The 26,887-nt window shown below is 52.0% G+C and overlaps 2 protein-coding genes across 7 annotated transcripts; both read left to right on the forward strand.

The window, feature by feature from the left end:
* The first annotated feature begins 675 nt into the window (after positions 1–675).
* Positions 676–8,208, forward strand: SLC39A1 (solute carrier family 39 member 1). 5 transcript variants are annotated; one of them, XM_081340317.1, is made up of 4 exons: positions 676–981; positions 4,269–4,644; positions 5,037–5,167; positions 5,758–8,208. In XM_081340317.1, the coding sequence occupies exons 2-4, from the start codon at positions 4,434–4,436 to the stop codon at positions 6,460–6,462; spliced, it is 1,047 nt and encodes a 348-aa protein (XP_081196443.1). In that variant the 5' UTR covers positions 676–981; positions 4,269–4,433; the 3' UTR covers positions 6,463–8,208. The 5 variants fall into 5 exon arrangements, with proteins under 5 accessions (XP_081196443.1, XP_081196440.1, XP_081196439.1 ...); XM_081340314.1 differs by having other exon boundaries at positions 945–981; positions 2,414–4,644; XM_081340313.1 differs by lacking the exon at positions 676–981 and adding an exon at positions 1,873–3,653.
* A 2,876-nt stretch (positions 8,209–11,084) lies between these two features.
* On the forward strand, positions 11,085–26,628 carry CRTC2 (CREB regulated transcription coactivator 2). Of its 2 annotated transcripts, XM_081340386.1 has the most exons (14): positions 11,085–11,398; positions 15,264–15,365; positions 15,920–16,036; positions 16,255–16,316; positions 17,027–17,095; positions 18,764–18,867; positions 20,086–20,115; positions 20,467–20,549; positions 20,674–20,723; positions 21,118–21,362; positions 22,484–22,950; positions 24,268–24,510; positions 24,683–24,926; positions 25,486–26,628. In XM_081340386.1, the coding sequence occupies exons 1-14, from the start codon at positions 11,132–11,134 to the stop codon at positions 25,692–25,694; spliced, it is 2,292 nt and encodes a 763-aa protein (XP_081196512.1). In that variant the 5' UTR covers positions 11,085–11,131; the 3' UTR covers positions 25,695–26,628. The 2 variants fall into 2 exon arrangements, with proteins under 2 accessions (XP_081196512.1, XP_081196513.1); XM_081340387.1 differs by lacking the exon at positions 17,027–17,095.
* Positions 26,629–26,887: the final 259 nt, after the last annotated feature.

A 26,887-nucleotide genomic window follows, 5' to 3' on the forward strand; every position in this document is an offset into this window, starting at 1 on the left:
TACGTGCTTTCGAACTGCTAGGTTGGCAGAAGCTGGGACGAGTAACAGGCGCTCGCTCTGCTACGCGGCACTCGGGATTCGACCCGCCAAACTGCCGACCTTCTGATCGACAAGCTCAGCGTCCCAACCCACTGAGCCACCGCGTCCCACTCTTAATCCAATGCACCTTCCTAAATTGCTGCATTCACACAACCGACTAGAGCAAAGGGAACCAGGGTTGGGTGGTTCGGGGTGCAGGGGAGGGAGGGAGTATCAGACAGATTGGGATAAAGGGAGCCGCCAGTTTAAGCAAAGTTCGGATCTGCAGGATGCCCTGGGTCAACACGGGTTGTCTGAACACGCTTGTTAACCTGGGTTGGGGTTGTGTGTGTGTATGTGTTGCATTTTAACTCCTATAACTCCAGCTGGCCAGTAAATGAGGAATGGAGTTTTCTGGAAGAGGGTGGGGCTCTGACTCATCCTCCCTCCCCCCATGCTGCAACACGTTGTTGCGGCGCCCTTTGATCTCCCTCCAAGTTTCTTTCGCACGTGACGATCTACCCAGCTGAGCGTCGCAGCCGGAAGCCTTTTTTAAAAAAATAAAATAAAAAAAATAAAATCCTGCATTGCGCCTTCCCGATTGGCCAGGCCTGTCTGTCCGTCTTGGCATCCACCAATCGCGGCGCGAGGAAGAGCTTTCGGGTCCCGCCTCTTTCGAGCCTGGTCTTTTTTTTCTTCTCTTTTTTTTTAAAAAAAATTTTTCGCTCCTCCCCTTTCGAACGCCCAAGCGCGAGAAAGAGGTGTGTTTTTTTTTCCCCGCGCTCCCATTGGCCGAGCGGGAAACTTTTCCGGCCGCCCCGCCCTTTCGAACGCGAGGCCGAGAAGCCCATTGGCGGGGCCGAGCTGGTTTCCTGCCTCTGTTTGGAGCCGGCCACGCCCCTTTGGAACGTCCGGAGACTTTGGGAACTGCGCGGAGTTGGGGGGCGGCAGCGGAGGCCGACGGTGAGTGGGGGGGTCTCCCGCGGAGGGGGGGAAGGGAGGGTCCCCCTTCCCCTCTTGGGGAAGGGGAGTAGGGTCATAAAGGAGCCTTAAACCCTTACTTGCACCTTCCAGGTGGGCTTGGACCCCAGGTCCCATGTTCCCCAGCCGCAAAGGAGGAGGGTGGTGGTGGTGGTAGTCCTGCTTCTGTAAGTCCCAAGGGTGGGCGGGGTTGGTTTGGTGGTCTCTCAAGACACCTCTTCCTCTTGGGAGCAAGAACCCCCCCCCGGACCATACATACCAGGTGTGTGTGTCTCCTGGTGTGTTGGACTACAGGGCCCATCATCCCCACAGGGGGAAAGGGAGAGTGATAGTAGCCAGGCTACCCCCCACCAACTGACCCCCCCTTCCCTGTTCCTCTTTGGAGCAAGACCCTCCCCCCCGGACCATACATACTAGGTGTGTGTGTCTCCTGGTGTGTTGGACTACAGGGCCCATCATCCCCACAGGGGGAAAGGGAGAGTGATAGTAGCCAGGCTACCCCCCACCAACCGACCCCCCCCCCTTCCCTGTTCTGCTTTGGAGCAAGACCCCCCCCCCCCGGAGCCTCCATTTTAAGAGTGTATCTCCTGGTGTGCTGGACTACAGGGCCCATCATCCCCACAGGGGGAAAGGGAGAGTGATAGCCAGGCTACCCCCACCAACCGACCCCCCCCCTTCCCTGTTCTGCTTTGGAGCAAGACCCCCCCCCCCCGGGAGCCTCCATATTAAGAGTGTATCTCCTGGTGTGCTGGACTACAGGGCCCATCATCCCCACAGGGGGAAAGGGAGAGTGATAGTAGCCAGGCTACCCCCACCAACCGACCCCCCCTTCCCTGTTCTGCTTTGGAGCAAGACACCCCCCCCCCGAGCCTCCTTTTTAAGAGTGTATCTCCTGGTGTGCTGGACTACAGGGCCCATCGTCCCCAGAAGGGGAAGGAGCTGGAATGTTGTAACCAAACCAACTCCAACTCTGCCTGGATGTGTTTTCTTGCTTTGGGTTGATGGAACTCACGGCCACTGGATTTATTTGGGGAGGGGGGTTGTCTAAACCGGCCCTTGGGGGTTGTTTCCTGAGGGGGTGAGGAACTTTGGAGGAGCTGCATAATTCGGAAATCCATTTTTGTGTGTGTGTGTGTGTGTGTGTGTGTGTCTGATTCATGTATTTAGGATGGCAGCCTCAGAGCTGGGCTTATAAATGTATACATTTAAATTGAAGATAAATGTAAGTGTAAATATAAATTAATTTTTATACTTCATCCGTATGCATTTGTCTTGGCACTTATGTTTACGTATAAATATAATTAGATGTAATTTATACTTATATGTAAATATAAGTGCAATTGTAAAGTATAAAGCTAGATAAATTAACTAAACCAATTTGTTTCTAGCTTGGCTGGCTAATCTTTCATTTCAGAAAACCGGACCTCCTTAGGAATTTGGGTGCGAATATTTCTCGGCTCCTGAAAAGCCATTAGATTAGATGGCTTTAAAATGAAAAATAAAAGTTTAAAAAGTTGGAGCAGTTGAATGGAGAAGAAAAGCCTCTCTTAGCAGCAAAACCCACATAAAAACTGGCGATCTTCCGGCTCTCGAATTACGGCTTACAACCTGTTAGCCATGATAACTGGGGGTTGATGAAAACTGGAATTAAAGCCAGGAGGCATGCGCTTGAAAGATACACTGCCTTGACCCAGGGAAGCTCTCTTAAAATCAACCCGCTTTTTAGCAAGCCTGGCAGCCTGTTTATGTTTTCCAGTATCTGCCCAACTCCCTCTCTTTATGATTTCTTTTTCTGCAAAAAAACAAACAAAACACACCTCGGTTTTTTAAAAAAAAGCAACCTAAAGGGAAGTGACTTAAAACCTGGGTTAATTTTAGTTCCCGCAGATTGGCAAGCTGTTTTGTTCCTTTTCCTCCCGGCGGTCTGGCTTGGCAGCAAACTTAAGAATTAAAATGTGCTTTTTATTTTTTATTTTTTAAAAAAGGCTTCTCGGATCCCAGACCCAGCTGGCCTCTTTCCCAGAAACTCTGCAGACTGTCCTGAAATCTTGTTTTTTTTTTCCTCCGTTTGACCCTGGGCGTAAGTCAAGAGGGGTGGATTATGGGTTGGGGGGGGGGGGCTTAACAGCTGCTTTCCCTCTGCTTGGAAGTGGCAAATTCCTGGAATTGGGGACTGAGTCACTTGCATATCTGCCAATCAATCCTCTTTGGTTGCTGGCTCACATATTTTTTTTTAAAAAAAACCACATTATTACAGGTAGTCCTCGGCTTAACAACCACACTGGAGCCCAAGATTTCTGTTGCTAAACGAGATGGTGGTGAAGTGAGTTTTGCACCATTTTATGACGTATTTGTGCCACCATCGTTAAATGAATGCTTTCCCACGGCTTGCCAGAAAGTTGCAAACGGCCCTGAGACCGTCATAAATATGAGTCAGTTGCCCAGAGTCTAAATTTTGATCATGTGACCCTGGGGAAGGTTGCAAGAGTCGCAAGTGTGAGAAATGGTCATAAGTCATTTTTTTTCAGTGCCGCTGCAATTTCGGTCACTAACTGAATGGTCGTACGTCAGGGACTATCGTCAAATGTTCAGCAGGGAAAGAGCAAAATCCTTTGGGAAGGAACGCCGGATATTCCAGGAACGGAATGCGTAGGGTAATTGGAATTTATTTGGAAAAATTTGGGGAGAAACACAAGAAGTGGTATGCCGTGAATTTCTTGCGGCGAAGCCTTTTTTTTAAAGGGGAAATCCTTAATTTTTGCTTTCTTACAGCACCAAATACATTTAACCTTGAATTATTTATGTAATTTATTCCTCCTGTTTATATCCAAGGAACTCTTGAACCTCAGCAAACAAACCAAGCCACTAATTGCACAATGATAAATAATGGTAGCTTTACTTAATTTATTTTAAACAGCCCAGTGAACTTCTATGTGATCAACAAACACAAGAGCGAACTTCAAATTTTCTGCTTATTAACTGCTATTTTATTCTTGTTATCCCAAGTTTTTCCTTTTCCCTTTGCAGTGATTAGGCTTTCCTTCCCCAGATTAAATTCATAGTGTGCACATACACACACACACACAGATTTGTGGGTGGCTGCCAAGTGGGGCTGGTGGCCCCCAAACCGATGGAGGGAGGGGTGTCTTGTGACCGTCGGGAGCTTCAAAATTGGGTTGTAAGGACCTTTGGGGAAGTTGGTCGTAACTTGGAACGGTTGCTAAATGAGGACTAATTGTAATCTGTTGGGGTTTTTTTGCCCCCATTAGGTTGGCTCCTTGCTGACGGTCAGTGCAAGTGGAAGCCAGCAGAGCATGGGCAGGGCACCACGGGCTTAAAAGAGCTGGGTGCGAAATTTCCCAGTGAGATCCGCTTGGCAAATTTTGGAGACCCCTCCCCTACACCCCCCCATCGAAAAGTCTACGGATTGGAGCATGTTCGGGATGGCTGAAGCGTGGGACCCAAATACGAAACTGGATGCCAAACTGGTCTGGAACCCGTATGGGACCACCGTGCGCTCGGTGCAAGCCCTGGAGCTGAAGCTGGGGTCACTGGTGCTGCTCCTGTTGGTGACGCTGCTTTGCGCCTTCATCCCCTTGTGGCTGTTCCGGAGGCCGGGGTCTGCCCTCAACAGCGGAAGCCTCGGTGCGTGGCTCAGGGTCGGGTTTGCTGGGTCTGAGGTCCAGGGTGGGCATTTGGGGTGGGGTGGGGGTCTCTTCTCCCTGCACGGGATGAATCGGGATTGCTGTTGAGAAAGCAGTTTTTTTTTCTCTTGCTTTAAAAGTTCAGTATTTGGACCCAGATAGAATCCAACCTTTCCCCCCCCCTTAAACAGAACGTTTTGGCTAAGTTTCAGGATGGGTTCACCCATCTCTCCTGGCCCTTTGTCTATAAAAAAATAAACATCTCCTTGCCAAAAAAAATAAAATAAATGGTGTTATTTTGCAGTTGAACTGGAGTTGGTGTTCCTGGTTCATGCTGGTCAAAAAGCCGTTTTCGTTTTTACACCTGTCTTCCCGTTTTTCTTCCTATAACAGGTCCTCAAAGGAAAACTCTCAGCCTGGTGAGCTCTTTTGCCGGAGGCATTTTCCTGGGCACGTGTCTCCTGGATTTGCTTCCTAGTTATCTCGCCAACCTCAACGAAGCCCTGGATGATTTGCACGTCACGGTGAGTGAAGCTGTGAAATGGGCCGCCTTTGCAGATCCCAAGTTCTAGGTTTTAATTCAAGGGGGGGAAGCACATTTTGGGTTGGAGCCTGTTGTGTGATGGTGGGGGGGGGGGAAAGAGGCAGCCAGAGTTTCTTTTATGTGAAAATGTGTGTACTAATTAATTCCTGTTCCCGCTGCCTCCCTCTCCCCATTGCGTTTTGATTTTCTGCTTTATCTCTCTTTTTTTCTTTTGCGTGAGATTAGTCCTTCCCGGTAGCGCTTCAAGATAATGGGGGTTCCTGTCTAGCTTCAAAGGGAAAGGCAGAATCTGGAGCAGGGAGTAATAATAATAATAATAATAATAATAATAATAATAATAATAATAATAATAATAATAATAATAATAATAATAGGTACCTGGTTGATACCTAGGATGCTGGCAGCAACCTGTGTCCACCATCAGCGCCAGTCAATTTGAATGTTCAGTTGACTGAGGTTCATGTTTAACGAATGAAAGATATAATAAGTTGGAAGGGACCTTGGAGGTCATCTAGTCCAACCCCCTGATGTCTCCTTTTCTCTCTCTCTCTCTCTCTTTCCCCCGGGCAGCTCCGCTTCCCGTTACAGGAGTTCATCCTGGCCATGGGTTTCTTCATCGTTCTGGTGCTGGAGCAGGTTGTGTTGGCTTACAAGGACCCATCAGGATCGCTGGAGGAGACAGAAGCGCTCTTGAGCTCCGCTTCCCATCAGCAGCCCTCCTTACAGGGGCCGGCGTGGCCGGAGGGATCCCAGCGGCCTCCGCTCGCTCGGGACCGCCTGGCTGGCGAGCGCACCCACGTCCACGTGGACTTCAACGCCCACTCGGCCATCCGTCTGGTGGTCCTTTTCTTGGCCCTCTCGCTGCACTCGGTCTTCGAAGGGCTGGCGGTGGGGCTGCAGGAAGACGGCGCCCAGGCCCTGGAGATCTGCTTGGCCCTCCTGATCCACAAGGGAGCCATCGCCTTCAGCCTGAGCCTCAAGCTGCTCCAAGGGAGGCTGCGCCCCCGCATCGTGGCCATCTGCCTGGTGGCCTTCTCCGCCATGTCCCCCTTCGGCATCGGGCTGGGGGTGGCTCTGACCGAGGTCCCCATGGCTGCCCTGTCCCGCCTCTCCCGCAGCGTCCTGGAAGGCCTAGCCACGGGGACCTTCGTCTACATCACCTTTTTGGAGATTCTGCCCCACGAACTCGGCTCTTCCGAGCAGCGCATCCTCAAGGTTATCGTCCTCGTGCTGGGATTCGCTCTCATCACCAGCATTTTGTTCGTGAAGATCTGAGTGGGGCGGGTGGGGCTTGGCGTGGGGCCGAGGAAGGGAGAAAAACACAGCCCCTGCCAGATAACACCCTGTGGGGATAACCACGCCACCGATTTTTCCTTACGGACCTGGCCAAACTTTTTCTCAGTCTCTCTCTCCCCCCCCCCCCATTTTTCCCCGGTGCCAAAAAAAACGACTCTCATCATTCTTGCGATTCGTCCAGCTCGAAAAACTGCCCCCCAGCTCCTGTGACACCGAATCCCTCCTGCAAATTTGCAAACCCATCCCGGAGGAACAGAACGGAAGATTCCCACATGACGGAAGCACGTCTCCGCTCTGTTGAAAACTCCCCAAATTTTCCACCGGATGATTCTGGAGCTCCGCCGTGGGGTTAGGAATTTTTCAATTTGGTTGAAAATGGGGCTGTTTGGCTTCGTTAATAAATCGGGTTGGGATGGGGAAGGGGGGGAGTGAAGAGATATTTTTGGTGCCAACCATCTCCGTTCAACTTCGGAGTGAGAGAACCACTTTGCCTTAAATTTTTTTCCAGTGCCTTAAAAAGTTTTTATAGGGCTTGACCCATGTGGGATGACAAGTTAACCTAGGTTTCATTTGATGTCCAGCGTCTCCAGAGTTTAGGGCTTTTCCCCACGTCTTTGAAAAGGTTCATCCCTGGACAATCCAAGTTTTGTTTTCGCCACTGCTTCTCGACTCGGCCATCGTGGTTAAAGCCGATTTGCTTCAATGCCTCAGTTTGGATTTCCAAACAAGGCTGGCTAAATATCGGGCAAATTCAAGCACCACTAGATGGCTTACGGAGAAGCTGGTTACGCCAAGCTGGGGTTGAACGGCGGGCAGCTGAATAAGTCACCGCGGGCAGCCTAAGGCAGTTGATGTCGCGTTGTCCGGTTGTGATGCAGAACGAGGAAACTAACCAGGTTGCTAGGAAAGCAGGCCAAACTAAATCGGTGTTGGCAATCTTGGTGAGCAGATGGGGTGACCCTTTCCTTACACTCCAGGCTCAGACGGCCAGCAGCCCAGTTTTTCTGCGTGAGTTAAATTCCAAAACTGCAAACAACGCTTTCAAAAGAAACACGCTAGGGATTTTCGCGCATCTGGACGGGTTTTATGCTTAAAAGACGACCCTGAACTTACGGAGGCTGGTCTCCTTTCCTGGGGAAAGCTTAAGAAAGCCTCTTTTGTTCTAGATTTTTCATGCCTCGTCAACGGGGAGGGCAAGGGGGCAAAAGGAGCACGGGACCGTCAATTTTTGTGCATTTTATTGAGTGGAAAAATCTATTGGAGTGAAAGGCAGAGCAATTCTCCCCCTCCCTTTTTTTAACATTTTAAAATGTTTTGAAACTCTTCCTTCATCATGGCAGAGGTTATTTTACTTACCACCACCCCCCTCTGCCCAGTTGTGTCCTTAGGACAGCCTATCCTAATTAAGATGTTCCCCCAGTACAACTTCCATTGTCCCCAGCCCGCTGGGGAAGATGGGAGAGAGAATCGAATGCATCTAGCAAATTTGGGGGCTGTTTTTGTTGGGTTTTTTCCCCCAATTCTTCAGCATCCCAGTTTGCAATGGGGGTGGGGTGGGGGGAAACAGCTGCGTGCACGCATCGGGGTGTTCAGAGGCGTTGCGAGGAGAGACGGCAACTCTCAGCAAAGAGGAAGTTGTGTGATTGCACGCAAGTGGAACTGACAAGCTGGGACTCTGCTTAGATTAGAGCAAGTCAAATAAAAGCATTTTTTATTTTAAATACATGCAGTTTGGTTCCTGTGTCATTTAACGACTGTGTCGCTAGCTTAAGAACTGCATTGATTCACTTAAGAACGGAGGCAAGAGAGATTGTCAAATGGGGCAAAATTCACTTGTCAACTGTCTCACAGCACTGGACATCTTGGACCCAGTTGAGGACTTGCCTGTAGTGGATTATTTTCAGGGGAGTGGATTGCTTCCAAACTTCCAGGTTTCTAGTCCTTAGGAGGAATATTTCATCTGGACAGCAGAGGGATTCAGAGCAGCCCTCCTCCACCACCCCCTTTTTATTGTGTTATTTTTCCCCCTCTAAGTAATACAATAGCTGTAGTTAAGGCTTAGCATCAAACTCTCAAAGGCTTTTATCTGGTAAGTTAAAAAAAATACGGAGAATTGACCTCCCTCCGAGAGCACCATTCTGGCTGATCCGCCCTCGTCCGCTCTAAATCTTAATTAATGCACAATGGAATAGACCCAGGGTTCGATTTAGTGTGCTCTAATTGGCATTTCTTTGGGGTTATTTTATTATTTTTTTAACCTAGCTCCAGCTTTGAAAGGGGCCGGATTTATCCTGCAAAAAGGCACTTAATTTTTCGGCATTTTTTTCCTTAAAAAAAATAAAATCTACGGACGCTGCACAGACATATGAGCACCCTTCATGCTTCTTTTGGTGCTGCCGGAGTTTAATTGTGCTTTAATGCTGCTGAGCTTGTTTGTTTTAATGCTGGCTTGCTTCATTTGCAAAAAAAAGGCTGCCCTGCCGGGACAGGCAGCAATAGCTGTGGGCTACAAAAGCTAGTGCCAAGAGGTCAGGCTGCTCCCTCAATTAATTAAGGTTTATTAGACTTATAGAGAGCGCATCCTCAGCAGTGAAGCAGTGTCAGGCTGCCTAGCGTGGCTTGAAAGATCTTAGCTTCCTTTCTCTTACCGGTTATTCCTCAGACTTACGACCACCATTGGGGAAAGCAGAATGGGAGGAAACTAGGGGGTTCGTGAGTGAGTCACTCCTGATTTTACAAAGCTGAATCAGAAACAGAACACAGCTGGAAGGAGACTTCAACTCCCAGAAGTCATAAAAGTGCCAGGTTTGAAGACCCCCTGCTCTAAAAGAATGCAAATGGCCGTCTGGCTGCAAGGAATATATAGGCCTCCATTCCCCATCATCCAGTCACAGCTGAAGAAGCGAAACTTATTTTCAAAGAAAAACGAGGAAGTCCAGTTGCCTCTTGAAAAAGCACCTTTGGGACAACCGTGACCAAGAATCTCCCTAGACATTTGTCTGAAATGGTGCAGGCCCCTATCTGGAAGACGCAACATGGCGGAAAATATTGAGAAGGGGGTCTCATTAAAAGTTATTAAAATCCTTGTGATGGGGATATAAATGTATCGGACACCTTTTTCCAGTAATAGAAAAAGGAAGAAATCGTTTCAAATTTGAGTGAATTTCTTTCACTGGGCAAGACACTATGTATCAGAAACTCTTATTATTTTAGCAGAATCCCTAGAAAAGCAAAGCAAAGCAAAACAAATCAGTCCTGGGTTGTTGTTTTTTTTCTTAGAGGAAAAAAAAGACTGGGGAAAAAAAGCAAACAAATTCAAAATAAAACCAAGGGCTGCCTGGCAAGATTGTGAAGGTGGAGATGTGGTCAAGGAAGCCGGCCTCTGCTTCGCTTTTTCCCTTTGCTTATCAAAAGCAGAAACAAAGCTGGGCCTTGAGACAATTTCCTCGAAGATCTGCAGGCACAAATAAATCTGGAAGTGGTGTGGTGTGCGTGGAATTTAAAGTGAACGCCTTAAATCAATGTCAAAGGCATTCCTTCTTTTCAGCCTAGGTAGGACCACGTCAGACAAGGGACCGTCCAGCCTTTTCTTGAAGACCTCCAGGGTTTGATTGTAAAACGAATCATGCGGTGAAGTGAATCGCACGCAGTCGCTAAGCGAGTCGGGCTTACCCCATTGATTAGGCTTGTCAGAAGCCAGCTGGGAACGTGGCAAGCGGTGGTCACACGATCCCACGGATGCCACACACAACCATCCTAAAAACACAACTGGTGGTCAAATGCCCCGATTTTGATCGTGGGGGATGTAGCAACGGTTGTAAATGCGAGGAACAGTTGTATGTCCCATTTTTTTATTCTCCAGACTTTGGTCACTAAATGAATAAGAGTGAGTCGAGGATTAGTCGTGATGCAACGTGTTGATGTTCCAGCCCAACCATTTTGCATCAGTGGAAAAAGTGACCAACTGCCATCCAAATAATAATAATAATAATAATAATAATAATAATAATAATAATAATAATAATAATAATAATAATAATAATAATAATAATAATAATAATAATAATAATAATAATTTCTATACTGCCCTTCTCCCGAAGGACTTCCTAAAAATACAGAGCAGAGCCAGATTAAAACATATTTTAGTGCATCTTTACCCTGCCTTTAAATGTGGGGCCAAGATATACAGGAAGTTAGTAAACAATGAATAAAAACAGGGAGTGCAGGAAAAGCACTCTGTGCGGGGACAGAGACACGGTTGTCGGCATTCCAACTCAGAGCCCAACTCAAGCGCTGCGAAGGGACCGCCTCCTCACCCGCCCCTCCCCGCGGGGAAATTACCCCGAGGCCGCGCGCGGTGCCTGCCGGGAGCGGGAGTTCCCCGGGCCCTGGGCCAGGGGTGTCCGCCTTGCAGGGAGAACTCCATCTCCCGTCGTGCTCTGCGCGCGAGAGGCCTCCGCCTGGGCGGCGGCGCGCGAAGCAAACCGGGAGCGAAAGTCCGCCGGCGGCTTCCGCCCGTCGGGTTGAGCGGGCGGCGCACTCAGTTTCCCGGCGTGCCCCGCGCGGGCTGCGCGAGGCGGGGCGTGAGGAGGCGGCGGCGGAGGCGGAGGCGGAGGCCGCGGCGCTGAGGCGGCGGCGGCGGCGCAAGATGGCGGCGGCAGCGGCGGCGGCGGGGGGTTCCGGGGCCGCCGCGCCGGGCTCTTCGTCCTCAGGCGGCGGCGGGGCCTGCTCGCCATCCTCCGCCGCCGCCTCCTCGGCCTCGTCTTCCCCGGCGGCCGCTGCCTCGTCCGCGGCGGCGGCGGCGGCGGCGTCCAACCCGCGCAAGTTCAGCGAGAAGATCGCGCTGCAGAAGCAGCGGCAGGCCGAGGAGACGGCGGCCTTCGAGGAGGTCATGATGGAGCTCGGCACCACCCGGGTAAGCGGGGGCCCGCGAGGGGAAGGGGCGCTTCCGCTGCCCCGGGGGCGCCACTTCCGGTCGGGGAAGGGGATGCCCGGGCGGAGTTGGGCACCCGGAGACCCATCCTCCTGAGCCCCGCGTCCTAGCCTACAACACAGGCCTCTGGAGGGGGTTGGACTACCCCACCCATCATCCTCTGCCTGGCCTCAGGCCTTTGGAGAGGGCCGGGTTACCCCACCCATCATCCTCTGCCTAGTCTGAGTTGAGGGCTCTGGAGGGGCCTGGATTACTCCACCCATCATCCTCTGCTTAGTCTGAGTTGAGAGCTCTGGAGGGGCCTGGATTACTCCACCCATCATCCTCTGCCTAGTCTGAGTTGAGGGCTCTGGAGAGGGCTGGATTACTCCACCCATCATCCTCTGCCTAGTCTGAGTTGAGGGCTCTGGAGAGGGCTGGATTACTCCACCCATCATCCTCTGCTTAGTCTGAGTTGAGGGCTCTGGAGAGGGCTGGATTACCTCACCCATCATCCTCTGCCTCCCCATGGCTCACAGCCCTGTAGAGGAGATGGGTTCCACTCCCATCCTCCTCGCCTTCCTCCCCACCAAAGGATTACAGTTCCCATGCTTTGGGGGGCATCTGGGGTTCTAATGCCCATCCTGCCCATGGCGGTCATAGTAGTGGGCGGACTCTGCGTGTAGGAGGAACACCTCGTTCGTTTAGTGACTTTTAAACTTACAACAGCGCTAAAAAAAAGTGACTTATATGACCGTTTTCCACACTCACGACCTCGCCACCTCCCCAGGGTCACATGATCAAACTTCAGACGCTCGGCAACTGACTCATATTTACGACGGTCGCAGTGTCCCAGGGTCGCGTGATCCCCTTTTACGACCTTCTGACCCGCAAAGTCCGTGAGGAAGCCAGATTCACTTAACAACCCTGTCACTAACTTAACCCCAGCAATTGGCTTAACAGTCGTGGCGAGAAAGGTGGTGAAATGGGCAAAACTCACTTAGCAGTGGAAATTCTGGGCTCCACTGTGGTCGTAAGTCGAGGACTGTACATTCTGGAGGGGGCCATCTTTGTAAGTGGGGAGGGGGAGTCTTTCCCACCTCTCTTGTTGCACCCCTTTCTACTTGGCCTTACCGGCAAACGCCCCCCCCCCCAAAAGTCACAATTTCTACAGCTGGAAGATCAGCCATTCGGTGCTCCTAGCAGACTTCTAGAAACGGGACCAACTCGGAAACCTGCTTTAAGCTCAGATCAACGTGTGTCTGAAGCGGTTGCGACTGGGCCATTGCCTCCGTCCGGCAGATCCGGCCCTCCTCGCGCCGGCCTCTCCTGGGAAAGCCGGGGAAAGCTGGTTCCCCGGAGAGGGTTTAAAATTAGCTGGGACAGAGGATGAGAAAAACATTCTGACGGGATCGGAGAGACGCCACCATCTTGGGGCGTTGTGCTGGCTTCATCCCACAAACTGTAGCCACAAAAAGCGATAAGGCCCTGGGTTGCGTGTTGCCCACTGTGGGGTCCTGGTCCAGCCTGGGTGGATTTGAGGGAATTCCCAGGTTTTGACCACAGTTTCCTTGATCTGAAGACTGTAGAACTAACCTGGTTAGACATCTAATAGTCATAATATTGTCTCTGGAGCCTGTAGGACTGTTCCTTCCTTCCTTCCTTCCTTCCTTCCTTCCTTCCTTCCTTCCTATTCTCCCTCCCTCCCTTTTTCCTTCCTTCCTTCCTCCCTCCCTTCCTTCCTTCCTTCCTTCCTTCCTTCCTTCCTTCCTTCCTTCCTTCCTTCCTTCCTTCCTTCCTTCCTTTCATTCTATTCTCCCTCCCTTCCTTTTTTCTTTCTTTCTTTCTTTCCTTCCTTCCTTCCTTCCTTCCTTCCTTCCTTCCTTCCTCCCATCCATTCTATTCTCCCTCCCTTCCTTTTTTCCTTCCTTCCTTCCTTCCTTCCTTCCTTCCTCCCTCCCTCCCTCCCTCCCTCCCTCCCTCCCTCCCATCTATTCTATTCTCCCTCCCTTCCTTTTTTCCTTCCTTCCTCCCTTTCTCCTTTCCATCCACCCATCCTACCCTTCTCCCTCCCTCCCTATCCTTCTCCCTTCCTTTCCTATTCCTTCCCTTCTCTATGCCTTCTTCCCTTCCTTCCTCCCCTCCCTCCCTCCTCCCTCCCTCTGTGGAATTAATTAATCTGTGGAACAAACGGATCTCCTACAATAGACAGTGAAAAAGTCTCCTTTCTTTAGAAAACTTTTTTTTCCCTTTATGGAAGGAAAAAAAAATTGTTTTGACTTGACGAAAACCTGGATTTCCCAGGGATGGTGCAGGCAGTCTTCTGTCGCAGGGTGCAAGCGCGAGACTTTTTTTTTTTTGGCAAACTTGATTTGATGTCTTTTTTTTGTTTTTTTGCAATGATAGTTGAGAAAGGAAGGAAGGAAACTGCGAATAATCTGAAATGTTTATCATCTTGACATTAAGTGGCCCCTGAAACGGGCAGATTCTAATCTATCCTCCTGTTGGGCACCTCACACTTCTTTTCAGATCCTCAGTTCTTGTGGGTCTGGTTTGAGTCCCACGGAAAAGAAAAAAAAAAGAAAAAATTTCATTTTGCTTCTGCTGGCTTGGGGAGGTGGGGTGGGCTATCGTGGTCTTATTCCGGCCCTTTGCACAAAAGGCTCTCCGTCGTACGGCCAACAGCCGGTTAATTTTCATTGGAGCAGCAAGCAGGTTCGCTGGCCGGAGAAGACAGTCCCGAATATTTCCCCAACCAGTCCTTCCAGATAGAGAAATGAGCAGAAATACCAGGGTTTTTCCAGGACTCTCTCTGGATAGTCCTTGACTTACGACCACAGTGCAGCCCAACATTTCCATTGCTAAGCGAGAGAGTTGTTCAGTGGTTTTTGCCCCGTTATATGACCTTCCTGGCCACGGTTGTTAAGTGAATGGCTGCAGCAGCAAGGCTGTTAAATGAATCTGGCTTCTCCCCTTGACTTGGCTTGGCAGAAGGCCGCAAAAGGGGAACCCCGGGACACTGTGACCGTCATAAATATGAGTCAGTTGTCAAGCGTCTGAATTTTGACCCCCGTGACCATCGGGATGCTGCGGCAGTCGTTAAGTGCGGAAACGGTCACAGGATTGTGGTCTCCGCAACCAAATCGCAGAGTTGGTAGGGACCTTAGAGGTCTTCTAGTCCAACCCCTTGTTCAAGCAAAAAGAGCTTATCACATTCCAGACAAATGGCGGTCCAGTCTCCTCTTGAAGACAGACCTCCAGTGATGGAGCAGGCAAGCTGTTCCACCGACTAATTGATCTGGGATTATAGAATAGCAGAGTTGGAAGGGACCTTGGAGGTCTTCTAGTCCAGCCCCCTGCTTCAGCAGGAGACCCTAGACCAGCCGTGCTGAGGGAAGAGGTTTCCAAGCTGAGCCGTGCTGACTCAGGAATTCTGGGAGTTGAAGTCCACGAGTCATAAAAGAGCCAAGGTTGCCTACCCCTGCCCTAGGCCGTTCCAGACAAAGGGTTGTCCGGTTGCCTCTTAAAAACCTCACTTAACAATTATGGTTTGTTTGTTTTTGTTTGTTTGTTTTTGAAAGCTTGTAAATGGCAGAATTGCTTGGCATCGGGAAGTTTGTCATCGTAAGTGGAGGGCTGTCTGGTGTGGTTGGGATGCAGGAGAGAGATTGCTCCGGCTCGCCCCAATGCTCCATTGGCTTGGACCTCTGTTACAGGATCCTACATAAAAAACTACAATGAGATTGTGGCTTGTCGGAAAGGAGGCTGTCAGTCAGCTTTGCGAAGTGACTGTCTCCCTAGGACAGTGAAGAATCCGTGCGGACCCACTGTGAATTGACCCCTGTCCTGCTTCTCTTCCCGCTTTCAGTTGCAGGCTCAGAAGTTGCGACTGGCGCACAGCCGTGGACCTTATTATGGTGGATCGCTGCCCAATGTCAACCAGATTGGAAGTGGCGCGGCAGAGTTTCAGGTAACCGTCATTGAAGCAAGCCACAATCTGGGGGTCTTCCTTGACATTTCTTCCGTGATGGTTTTGCTCTTCTGCTTCGGGGGGGGGGTCCCCACCCTGATTGGCAGGAGGGGGTTTAGCCCAAGCGGCAACTGAACCCAGATACGACCTTTTATTGGCACTCAGCGTGTTGAAATTGACACACAATTATGGAAATTGACAGCACAATGTGTTAAAATTGGCAGTGTATTGAAATTGATGCACAAATTATTGAAATTGACACACATTGAAATTGACACAATGTATTGGAACTGACAGCTAATCAAAATTGACAGTTGATATTGAAATTGACATACAATTGATACAGATATTGAAATTGACACAAATTATTGAAATTGATGCAGGAATTATTGAAATTGACAAAACGTTATTGAAATTGACAGACAAATTATTGAAATTGACACACAGGAAGTTCCTGTTCCCCAATTTTGCAGACCCCCACCTCAGATCTTCACACTTTCACAGACCCCTCTTGTCCCAACCACACTGCCTCTCTCTGCCTCCGCCCCCCGCAGGGTCCCCTCCATTCTCCGCTGGACTCAGCCCGGGGCACGCGGCATCACGGCTTGGTGGAACGGGTACAGCGGGATCCCCGCCGGATGATCTCACCGCTGCGCCGCTACGTACGACAGATATCCTTTTCTTTCTCTTTGCTTGCTACGCAACACAACTCTAGCTGCCTCGAGTCACCTTTGGTGAGCTGGGGAAGCATGTAAATTTAACACACCGACGTTGGGCTGGTGGTTCTACAGGGACCGTCGAGCAAAAGCAATTCCCCTTTGCGGCTTGACCTACAACAGGGACTTGCTGAAGGCCCACAACATTGTGTCCTCCTTAACTCCCCCATCACATCGACAGTTCTCCTTATAGTCCGGCGTACCTGTCCCCTCCTGCTGAACCAAGCTGGAGAAGGTGAGTTTTTACCACACTTTACTTACAGAACAAGCCACCCTGTTGCGTACTAGTACTGGTGCTATTACCTAGTTTGGTAATGAAACGTCTGTAAGAATTCAACTAAGTTTAGGGAGCACCAAGGACCCTGCAGTCCTCCTCCTCCTCCTCCTCCACTTCACAACCTCTTCCCCTTCCCCCTAGCACTGATGATGTTACCTAGTTGGGTCATGAAATGTCTGCAAGAAAACAAGCTCGCAGAGTACCAAGGACCCTACAGCTACCGTCCTTTGCCCCTTACTTTTCCTCCCCACTGCTTTCATCCTAGTCTCCTTCTTCCCATCGGTCACTTACAGGTCATCCTTGAGTTATGACCATAATCAAGCCCTGCAGTTACGGTCGTAAGTCATGACGGTCCCAAAGCACGATACCACAGGAGCGGACCCCATTTTATGACCTCACCATTTTCTCCGACGGCCGTCTTTGCTTTCCCACGTTTGGCCAATTTCTCAACTCGGGGGACCATATTTTGCTTGCAGAAATGGGAGACGGCCACTAGAGGGCGAGAAAGGCCTTTGGGAACCTCCTGGTCTGTTGCTGCCCACTAATGGTAGCCTGTGGATCTGCAGCCCAGATCTGCAAATTCTAGCTAATGTTGGAAAGCAGTTTTTTTCCCCCCACAACCTTGGAGTGACTGGTGTTTTTTTGGTTTTCCCCCCCCCTTTGCAAAGGACAATGCCTTGGGGCAACTTTCCTCTGGAGAAAGAACGCTTGTTTAGATTGCCTGCTTCCCTCAACAGGTGAGCCATTTTGTATTTCTCCCTCTTTCAAGCGATGCTTCCTTCCTGCAACCTCTCTCTGGGAGGCTTAAGGCCTGTGTGAATCCGAAGAGAAACTTAGAAAACGGGGAGAAATATTTCCTTTTCTGCAGATCTCTGCAGAGTCTTCCCGCAAACCACACAGCTTTACCTTTTTCTCCGTTTTGCCTCGATTGTGTCTGAAGTGTATTTTTCTTTTTGGAAACGCAGGCGTGTTTTTCCTCAACGCCACGTTTCCATTTATTTCCTTAGCTGATCGGTCAGTGTTTAAAAGCTTTTTTTTCTTCTCTCTTTTCAAATAGATCTTAGGAATTGTTCTCTACTAAGAGGATTGTTTTAAATCAGTGCCTTTTCACGGCCATTCAGGGGATAGACTTCTACTGGATAAGGGGCCTCTCATTTATCGGACTCTTCGTAAGCCTTTTAGACATCCTGGCGGCTTCAGATTGCCTTTTGAAGACCCTCCATACCTCTTTCCTACACCATCTCCTACAGGACTGGGGGGCTACCAGCACCCCCCACTTAGAAGGGAGCTGTGTAGGCTTGATGGGGGTGAGGGGACCCCTTCCACGGGGCTGTGTAAAGTTGGCTCCAGTTTGCAGAGCCTCAAAGTGCCATGCGTATTTGTGAATGCACACAGTGACAATCAGATTTGAGGGCCCTTCTGCAATTCTAGAAATTGTGGGCGTGTGGGGGAAATGCAGCAGGCTATTTCTCCTTTCATCTAGTTTGCCTTCTCTCTTGTGGGCCTCCCCCCCCCACACCCACTCATTTCCCCCCCCCTCGGCTGCTCTTCAATGCACAAGGCCACAGAGGAGGAGGCTGATCTGCCCACAACTCAACAATAAACCCCATTATGTTCCTTTGGAAGAGCTACAGAGGCCTAGCCTCCCCCCCCCCCATTTCTTCCCCTTCCCCTCCGGTTCCCCCCCCCAGACATTGTTAAAAAGATTAGGGTGGAAAAGGAGCGTTTAAAAACACACACACACACACACACAAATCCTCCCTCTCTAGCGGCTTCGTTAACATCCCAACCTCTCGTCCTCCCCCTGGATTACATCAGCTGCCGCATTTCGCACATGGTGCCAGCTGGTGAGGCTGAAGGAAGGATGGACGTGCCGTGTGAATATACAGTCAGACTCGACTCGCGAGCCCGACTGAGCCCAAATTTTCCATCGCGAAGCGAGGCCTTTCTTAGATCAGCGTTGCCCCGTTTTACAACCTGGCTTGCCACGGTTGTTAAACGAATCGCTGTGGTTGTTTAAGTTAGTCACATAGCTGTTAATCTGGCTTCTCCATGGACTTTGCTTGTCAGAAGGTTGCAGGAAGGAGATTGCGTCACACACACACACACACCCCGGGACTCTGCAACCGTCGTAAATATGAGTCAGTTGGCAAGTGTCAGAATTTTGGCCATGTGAACCTGGGGACAATGGTCATAAGTGTGAAACAACGGTCCTAAGTCCCTTTTTACCAGTGCCACTGTAACTTTGAACAGTCGCTAAACGGACCGTTGTAAAGCCGAGGACTAGCCGTAATGCGTGTCGTCTGCTCATTTACAGGGTTCTTCCTCTCCACTAAGGAATCATTTTTGGGAAAATCTGAATCTCGAACCCTTTTCATGCCGCCCTCTTCTCTCTCGTTAAGCAGAACAAATTCGGACTCTGCCCTGCACACCAGCGTGATGAATCCCAACCCACAAAACACGTACCTGGGACCTTCTCAGGCGGCCCCCCCTCCCAATCGGAAGACCGGTGAGTGCCTGATGGAGGGGGCGGGGGGTGTGTGTCTCGCGAGAGAGGCGGTGGCCACACTGTGGCTAGGATTCGGGGTTTCTTTGTAGGACGCTTCTTCGAGATGAGCATTTGACGGAGGTTGAGTTGTCCCGTCTAAGGAGAAGTGGCTGCTTTCAGTGTCCTAGAGGAAGAACAATTTTTTTAAGGATAGAAACTCAAGACTTGAAGCATTTAGCCGCCTTTCTCAAAGTTGGCCCCGTTAAGAGGGGGTGGGACGTCAACTCCCAGAATTCCCCAGCCAGCACGGCGGCTGCTTTCAGTGTCCTAGAGCAAGGGTCGGCAACCTTAAACTCTCAAAGAGCCACTTGGACCCCTTTCCCAGAGGGGAAAAAAAACACCTTGGGAGCCGCAAAACTCGCGCACGCACACAAGGGGGGGTGGAGCTTGATTGAAGAGTTTAATTAAAAAGAAATAGAGGCTGCTGTGCATGAGCGCTCTCGCTCGCTCGCTCTCTTTCTCTCTTTCTCCCTCTCTCCCCCTCCCTCTCTCCCACCCCCCTCTCTCTGATCTTCTGCTCACCTGGCAAGCTGGCTTCACGTGCTTCTCGGACAAGCTGACACACATTCTTATTGGGCTGGCTCTCCTGCCCTGGATTCTGCTGCTTCCTGTGGAGAACTTGTCAGCTTTTCAGAGAACAGCGTGAGTTTTTTACTCAGAGAGAGAGAGAAGGGAAGCACAAGTGCCGCTCTCTGTCTCTCTCTCTCTCTCTCTCTGTCTCTGTCTCTCTCTCTGCAAATGGCGGAGCACAACTGGGAGCCGCAGGAGAAGTCTGAAAGAGCCGCATGCGGCTCCAGAGCCGCGGGTTGCTGACCCCGTTGTCCTAGAGGAAGAACAATTTTTTTGGGGGGGGAGGATAGAAACTCAGGCTTGAAACACGTTTCTATCCTCAAAAGATTGTTCTTCCTCTAGCACATTGAAAGCAGCCGCTCTGCTGGCTGGGGAATTCTGGGAGTTGAAGTCCCACCCGCCTCTTAAAGGGGCCAGCCCTGATTTCAGAGGGCAAAACCAATGGAAGCTTCCAAGAGACCCCGGGCCGGTGGGTGGGTGGGTCGCAATCTGAGCAAGGGAGAGGGGGAGTGCCTGGACGATAATAATCCCAGCAACCTTTCGTGCTATCTTCTACATTTTCTTTTTTTTCTTTCTCCCTTCTCTCTCTCTCTCTCTTTTTTTTAAAAGGTTACCTAGATACTGATACGGATAGCAAAGGTAAGACCCGTTTTTTGAGACCGCCCCCCTCCCCCAAAATCTCTGCCTCGCTTGTTCGCATAAGCCGTTGAGGGTGAGGAGCATTTGCTTCTCAAGTTGAATTGTTTTTTTCTTAGTTTTACGAGCGAGAAGAGGCTGTAATCTTCTCTCTTTTTCTCTTCCTCTTCTCTTTTCTCTTCTGGACTTTTTTTTCCTTCTCTCTTCTCTTTTTCTTTTTTCTTTCGTTCTCTCCTCTCTTTTTTCTCCTGGTCTCCTCTCTCTCTCTCTCCTTCTCTCTTCTCCCTTCTGATCTCGTTCTCTCCTCTCCTCTCCTCTCCCTAAAACATCCTCACTCTTCTTCTCTCCTCCCAGTGTTTCTTTTCCAAGTGCCTTCCATTGAAGAGAATCTCTTAGAGGACGGGAAGCAGTTGCTGAAACCTTGGGACACCAAGAAGGTGGGTGCCTCACCGCTTTCAGAAGCCAGGCCTCGTGGCTCCCCCCCCATCACCCCCTTCTCCACTGCCCGCCCCCCACCCACCCCTTCCCCACATCCAACAACGGGATATTTCTCTTCCTCAGCTCTCCTCGTCTTCCGCCCGTCCCCGATCTTGCGAGGTGCCTGGAATCCAGTGAGTAGTAGCGGCAGGCTTCTCTTTCTCGTCGCCCCGTTGTTTTCTCCGAGCGTGTCAAAACGTCAAATTCCCACCGAGCTAACTCCTCTTCTCCTCTTGATCAAAGGAGGGGAAGGACTTGTTAGGCTGCCAGGGCACAGCTGATGAAACTGGGGGCCCTCTCGGAAATAGTATTTCCATCTTCCAGCCTGGCTGTGAATAATCTCACCGCTGGTAGAAAGCTAGCTCCTCAGGCACAGGTGGGCGAGATTTCTACCTGCGGGGAGGAGAGGAAAGTTTGAGAGGTCCCCAGGTTCACACGAATTGTCGTAAGGCCTGCCCAGGATGACACTTTTTCCTCTTCTCCTTCTCCCCCCCCCCTTTTTTTTTTCTTCTTCTCTCCTTCCTACAGCATCTTCCCGTCCCCCAACCAGCCTGCCAACCTGCCTCTGATCCCGTCCACCCTCAACACGGGAGGGTCCCTGCCGGATCTGACCAATCTGCACTTTCCTTCCCCGTTGCCTACGCCCCTGGACCCGGAGGAGTCGGCCTATCCCAGCCTGAGCGGCGGAGGCAGCACCGGCAACCTGGCTAGCACCATGACACACCTGGGGATCAGCGGTGGGATGGGCCTCGGCCACGGCTACGACCCCCCAGGTACGGGTTGGGGGTGCTCTTTTATCCGGCGATGGGTCGCTGGGCACGGAGGTTTTTATTATTTATTTAGCGTGCAACGAGAACGCGACAAAAGGGGGGCAAACATATGCACACCCTCCGTGTCATCGTGTACAAAAATTACGGAGGCACGGCAATCCGGCCTCACAGCTGGGTTTCCGATTCAGCTCTCCCGGCGATCCCCTCTGGCGTTTATCGGGCAAGATCTTCTGCGGAACCTGAAAGCGCAAGGCGTGGGCAATCCTGCCCCATATGTTTTAATACTTTGCATATCGACAAAAGAGGATATATTTGTCGCTCGGGGTTGAAATGAGGGGTCCTGGGTGCTCCCCTAGCTGAGTGGTCTGCTTGCAGACGTTTCGTGACCCGGCTAGGTAATCGCATCAGTGCTAGGGGGTGGTGGGAATTGTGGTGAGGAGGAGGAGGAGGAGGAGGAGGAAGAGGAGGATTGGAATCTAGACTTTCCCCCAAGGCAGGACTTTGATGGCACTTTCTATATATCCGGGATCGGCGTCTTCAGGAAAGAAGATAACGTTTCCTTGGCTTGGTATTAGATGGAGTGAATTTGGGGGGTGCAAAGCCAGGATTTCAGAGCTGGAACTAAGTCGGGTTCGGGCCTCGAGTCGGTATCAACCGGAGTTTGATCGGATAGCTTTTCCAGTCCCCCACCCCACCCCCACCCCCACCCCAAAAATGCAAGCGATTTATCAAAATGGGACGGATTCTCATCCTGGCTGGCCTCGTTTCTCACTCCTGGCCAAGTCGGTTGCGAGTGGTAGAGCCCCGTTGCACCTGGGCAGGTGCCCCATCCATCTTCTCATGTGTCCCTGCAGACGTTTGGCATTTTATTCCATTGTTTCTGTCTCTGTGTGTGTGTGTGTGTGTGTCGAATCGAACCATTTTTCCACCTCCGGAGGTAGCAAAAGTTTGCCAGCTCGGGGAAAGGAAACCTCGCCATTCTTTCTCCTCCGGAAGTCCCTGGAGGCTGCGATGTGCCACGGTCAGCCCTCTTTCTGTGTGTGTGTGTGTGTGTGTGTGTGTGTTTTGGTTGTCTCATGGACTTATGGTTCTTTTTGTTCTCATTTTTTTTTTTGTCCCCGCAGGGCTGTGTTCATCTATGCAGAGCTCTCTCAGTAACCCCTGCCTCCAGTCCTCGCTTAACGCCCCCGCCCTGCGCCCTTCGCCCAGCAGCTCCTCCATCGCCTCCCCCCTCGGCGGCCAGTCCTTGCCTTCCTCCCTCAGCACCCCCTCGCTGTCCACCTCGCTCAGCAACCCTTCCCTCCCCACCTCGCTCAGCGCCCACTCGATGCCCTCGGCCCCCTCCCGGCTGCCCCCACCGCCCCATCCACACCACCATCCGCCCCCGGGCTTTGGGGGCCCGGCTTCCTCCTCCTCCTCTTCCTCCTCCACTGCTTCGTCCCCGGCCGCCTCCTACACCCCTCTGAACGCTTCCCCCCGCCGCAGGGTCCCCCTCAGCCCCCTGACTCTCCCCATGGCCGGAGATACGAGACGACAGCACCCCAAACAGTTTTCGCCAACTATGTCACCCACCTTGTCTTCCATCACCCAGGTACGCACCCGGGAGGGGGGGGAGAGGCTCGTGGCGGGAAGGTTTTGTGACCCCCCCTCTCCCCCCCCCCTTCTTTGTCTTCCCTCCTGGCCCTTCGTTGTTGTTTCTTTTTCTCCTCCTTCCCTTCCTCCCTTCCGTGTGCCTCACTTTTCTTTTCCCATCTCATTTCAACCGGAAGCGCCCCCTTTTTCCTTCCCCGCTAAGGATCGTTTCCAGCCGACTTCTCTTCTTCCCTTTCCAGTCCTCAAGCGGCGTGCAGGTAGTCCTCGGCTTAACGACCCCTGCATGGAGCCCACCCTTTCTGTCGCTAAGCGAGATGGTTGTTAAGTGAGATTTACGACCTTCCCAGCCACCGGTTTCAGTTCATTAGCACTCGGCGTTAAATCAAGCCTTAGTAAGCCCTTGGGATCCTGCATCCAGTTGTGGTCCCCACGTTACGAAAAAAAAAAAAAAAAGATGTTGAGGCTTTGGAGAAAGGGCCGAGAAGAGCAACTAAGATGCTTAAAGGCCTGGAGACTAAAACATATGAAGAACGGCCGCAGGATTTGGGTATAGCTAGTCTAGAGAAGAGAAGGACCCGGGGTGTCCACCTAGCGGTGTTCCGATGTCTCAGAGGCTGCCCCAAAGAAGAGGGGGCCAGTTTATTTTCCGAAGCGCCGGAAGGCAGGACAAGAAGCAACGGATGGGAACTAATCCAGGAGAGAAGAAACCTAGAACTAAGCAGGAGTTTTCTGACCGTGAGAACAATTGACCAGTGGGACTACTCGCCCGCAGAAGTTGTGGGCGCTCCATCACCGGAGGCGTTTTAAGAAGAAACCTGACAGCCACTTGTCTGAAATGGCCTAGGACAGGGGCTAGGCAACCTGGGCTCTTTGATGACTGGTGGACTTCAACTCCCAGAATTCCTGAGCCAGCCGTGCTGAGGGGAAAGGGGAGAGGTTTCCATGCTGGCTCAGGAATTCTGGGAGTTGGAAGTCCAGGAGTCACGAAAGAGCCCAGGTTGCCTAGCCCTGGTCTAGGGTCTCCTGCTGGAGCAGGGGGCTGGACTGGAAGACCTCCAAGGTCCCTTCCACCTCTATTCCGATCCAGTTGTGTTCGTTAAGCCGAGGATTCCCCCTAATCCCACGGAGGCTGGAGATTCGGGCAGGGGTTGAGGGGTGGTCCAGCCGCGTCCACGTAAGAGCTGTGGTTTCCTACTCCTAACAGAGCAGGTGGGCGTAGCCGATAGGAAGGGCTCCTCCCTCCCTCCACCAAGGGGCACGCTACCCCCACTTGTGGGGCAGTTCCCCTCCCTGAGCCTTCTCTCCCCGTCTCCAGGGCGTACCGTTGGACACCAGCAAGCTCCCTGCAGACCAGCGGCTTCCGCCCTACCCCTACAGCCAGCCAGGTGTGCTGCTTCAGCACAGCCAGAAGACCCAGCACCAGGTGGCTGGAGGTGCCCCTCCCGCTCAAAGCCACCAGCCCTCCCAGCCGCCCTGCCCTTACGCGGCGCATTACCAGCCTAATTCCATGCTCCAGCACCAGCTCAACCAGCCCTGGGGGGACTACGGCTTTGGCAACGTGAGTTTTCCCCCCACCCCACCACCCGCTTTGCTGATTTCCCAGGCTCCTGGCGGCCGGCGGGGGTCTCGGGAGGTCATCTAGTCCCACCCCTCCTGCTCGTTGGGCTGCTGAAGTCGGTCCTCCTCGTGACGGGGCGCGTGCCTTTTCTTTCCCCCCCTCCCGCCCGCAGTTCGACCAGTACGGCTTCGTGGACAACATGACGGGAGGTTTTGCCTTCAACAGCAACGCCTTCGGGGAGGACATGGGTGCCTTAACTTACTCGCCGAGCGACAACATGGGACCGCCGGCGGGCGGAGGGGGCGGCCACAGTAGCAACAGCACCAGCAGCGCCATGAACGATCCCCACTTGCTCGGTCGTCAGAACCTGAGTAATTGCAGTCGTCACGGCCCTGTCCCTAACATAATTCTCACGGGTAATTGGCGCTTTCTGTTTTGCGGCGGGCGGGCGGGGAAGTGGCCGCCTTCAGCTTTAGAACGGGTGGCTCCCAATTTGAGCGGACGAGATCTCTCCTCTCTCAGGATACCCCTGATCTTGCCAAAAGATCAAATGAGATCGGGTGGATTGGGGAGCACGGCGGCACACCCGGTTAGGACCCTGGGCAGGCTGGCGTTTGAGACCCGGGTGCTGCCGCCAGATGGGATGAGCTCCCGTCGCTGGCTGCAGCTCCTTCCAACCCGGCAGTTTGAAAGTGTGTAACCCCGAGTTGATAGGTGGGCGCCACTTAACGGGGACACAGAAGGAGCCCCCCGACTCAGCGCCCCCAGGCAACGGTGACATCACCGCTCAATCCTTTTGACCCGGAAGAGCGTCAGTGCTCCCGACGAGAATATTGTGGTAGTAGGGCGGATTTGGGTTCTGCATCCTTCCCTTTGGGGTGGGCTGGACTGTGTGTCTGCAGATGGGGTCCCACCGATCGGCCTTTCGTTCCACACCCCTTTGTGTAGCTGTGGGTGTCCAATCTTCCTTCGTAGGGGATTCCCCGCCTGGCATCTCCAAAGAAATTGCCAACGTCCTGGCGGGCATGCCGGGCTTCGAAATGGACGCGGCTTCTCTGGGGCTGGACGAGGATCTGAAGATCGAGCCGCTGAGCTTGGACGGACTCAATATGCTGAGCGACCCCTACGTCCTGCTGACCGATCCCTCTGTCGAAGACTCCTTCCGCACAGACCGGCTCCAGTGAACACAAGGGGTGCCGAGAGACCCCCACCCACCCACCCCGGCAGGGACAGCGGGACCCTCGCGAGCCGTGGAGAATCAAACGGGCCGGGCCACGCTGCCGATCCTCGGGGGAACCCGATCGAGAGACAGCGGACGATTCGCGCTTCGCTTCCTCCCTGTGCCTCCCCAAATGCCGCGTTCTCTCCCCTCCCCGGCCACCTGGGGAGGGGCCCTCGTAGCTTCAGCAGCTTGAATGCTCTCCCATGCTTGGCCCAGAGGCAGGGCCGGCCCCGAGTTCAAGGGACGTTGAGGAAGGGCGGCGAGACGTCCTTTCGAATCCATCCGATCCGAGTGTTGGGTGAAACGGACGAGCGGAAGCAGCGAGGGAGGGGAATGCCTTCCCGGATATATTCGGGTTGGCTGAGATCATAGGGTCACCTTCTGAACCCCTCAAATCAAGCCCCCCACCCCCCTGTGTATCGTTCCCCTACAAGGTGTCTCCCGGAGGGAGGAGAAGAGAGAGTGTCTTTTTGTGACTTTTTTCCGCCCTTAATTTTTCTCGCCTAATCAATTTCTTGCTGGTTTTTTTATTATTTTATTTTTAAAGAATTCTGTACATAACTTTCCTCTTTTTTTCTCCTGTCTCTCTCTGTCTCTCTCTCTCTCTCTCTCTCTGTCTCAAACTGCCATGTTTTTCACCCTGGGGGAGATGAAGGAGAATAGTTCCTAGTTAAGGCACTTCTAACTTTGCATTCTTACCCATCGGACGTCGAAGACTGAGCGCCGGGGAGCGAGGGGAGGGGGGGCTGGTGGGAAGACGCCCCCCCAGGCTGGGTTGGCCATGGACCTGGCTTGCCGCGTCCTTCCATTTCCCCCTCCCCGTTCCCCCCATCTGAGGAGGAGACAAACCAGAATGATTTTATTATTATTTTTTAAATACATGTGAATTATCATGATGTCGTGTGTGGTTTGGACAGGATTGGAGAAGGGACGTTTTGTTTCATTTTGGGGGGGTGGGGGGCTTCTGAAATGTCCCCCCCCTTATAGGCCAGGTTCAAAGGCACAGGGCTCGATGGGTGGGTTTCTCCACCTGAGAAACTCCCGAGGATGAGAGTGATTCTGCCTCGCACCCGTCCCCTAATCTTCTTTCATCCACAGCATCTGATCTAATCGACTGTATTGACAGTAAGGCAGTTGTTACAGGTGGCAACCTCT

This window comes from Vipera berus (genome assembly GCF_964194415.1).
Source record: "Vipera berus genome assembly, chromosome: 16".
Classification (NCBI taxonomy): Eukaryota; Metazoa; Chordata; class Lepidosauria; order Squamata; family Viperidae; genus Vipera; species Vipera berus.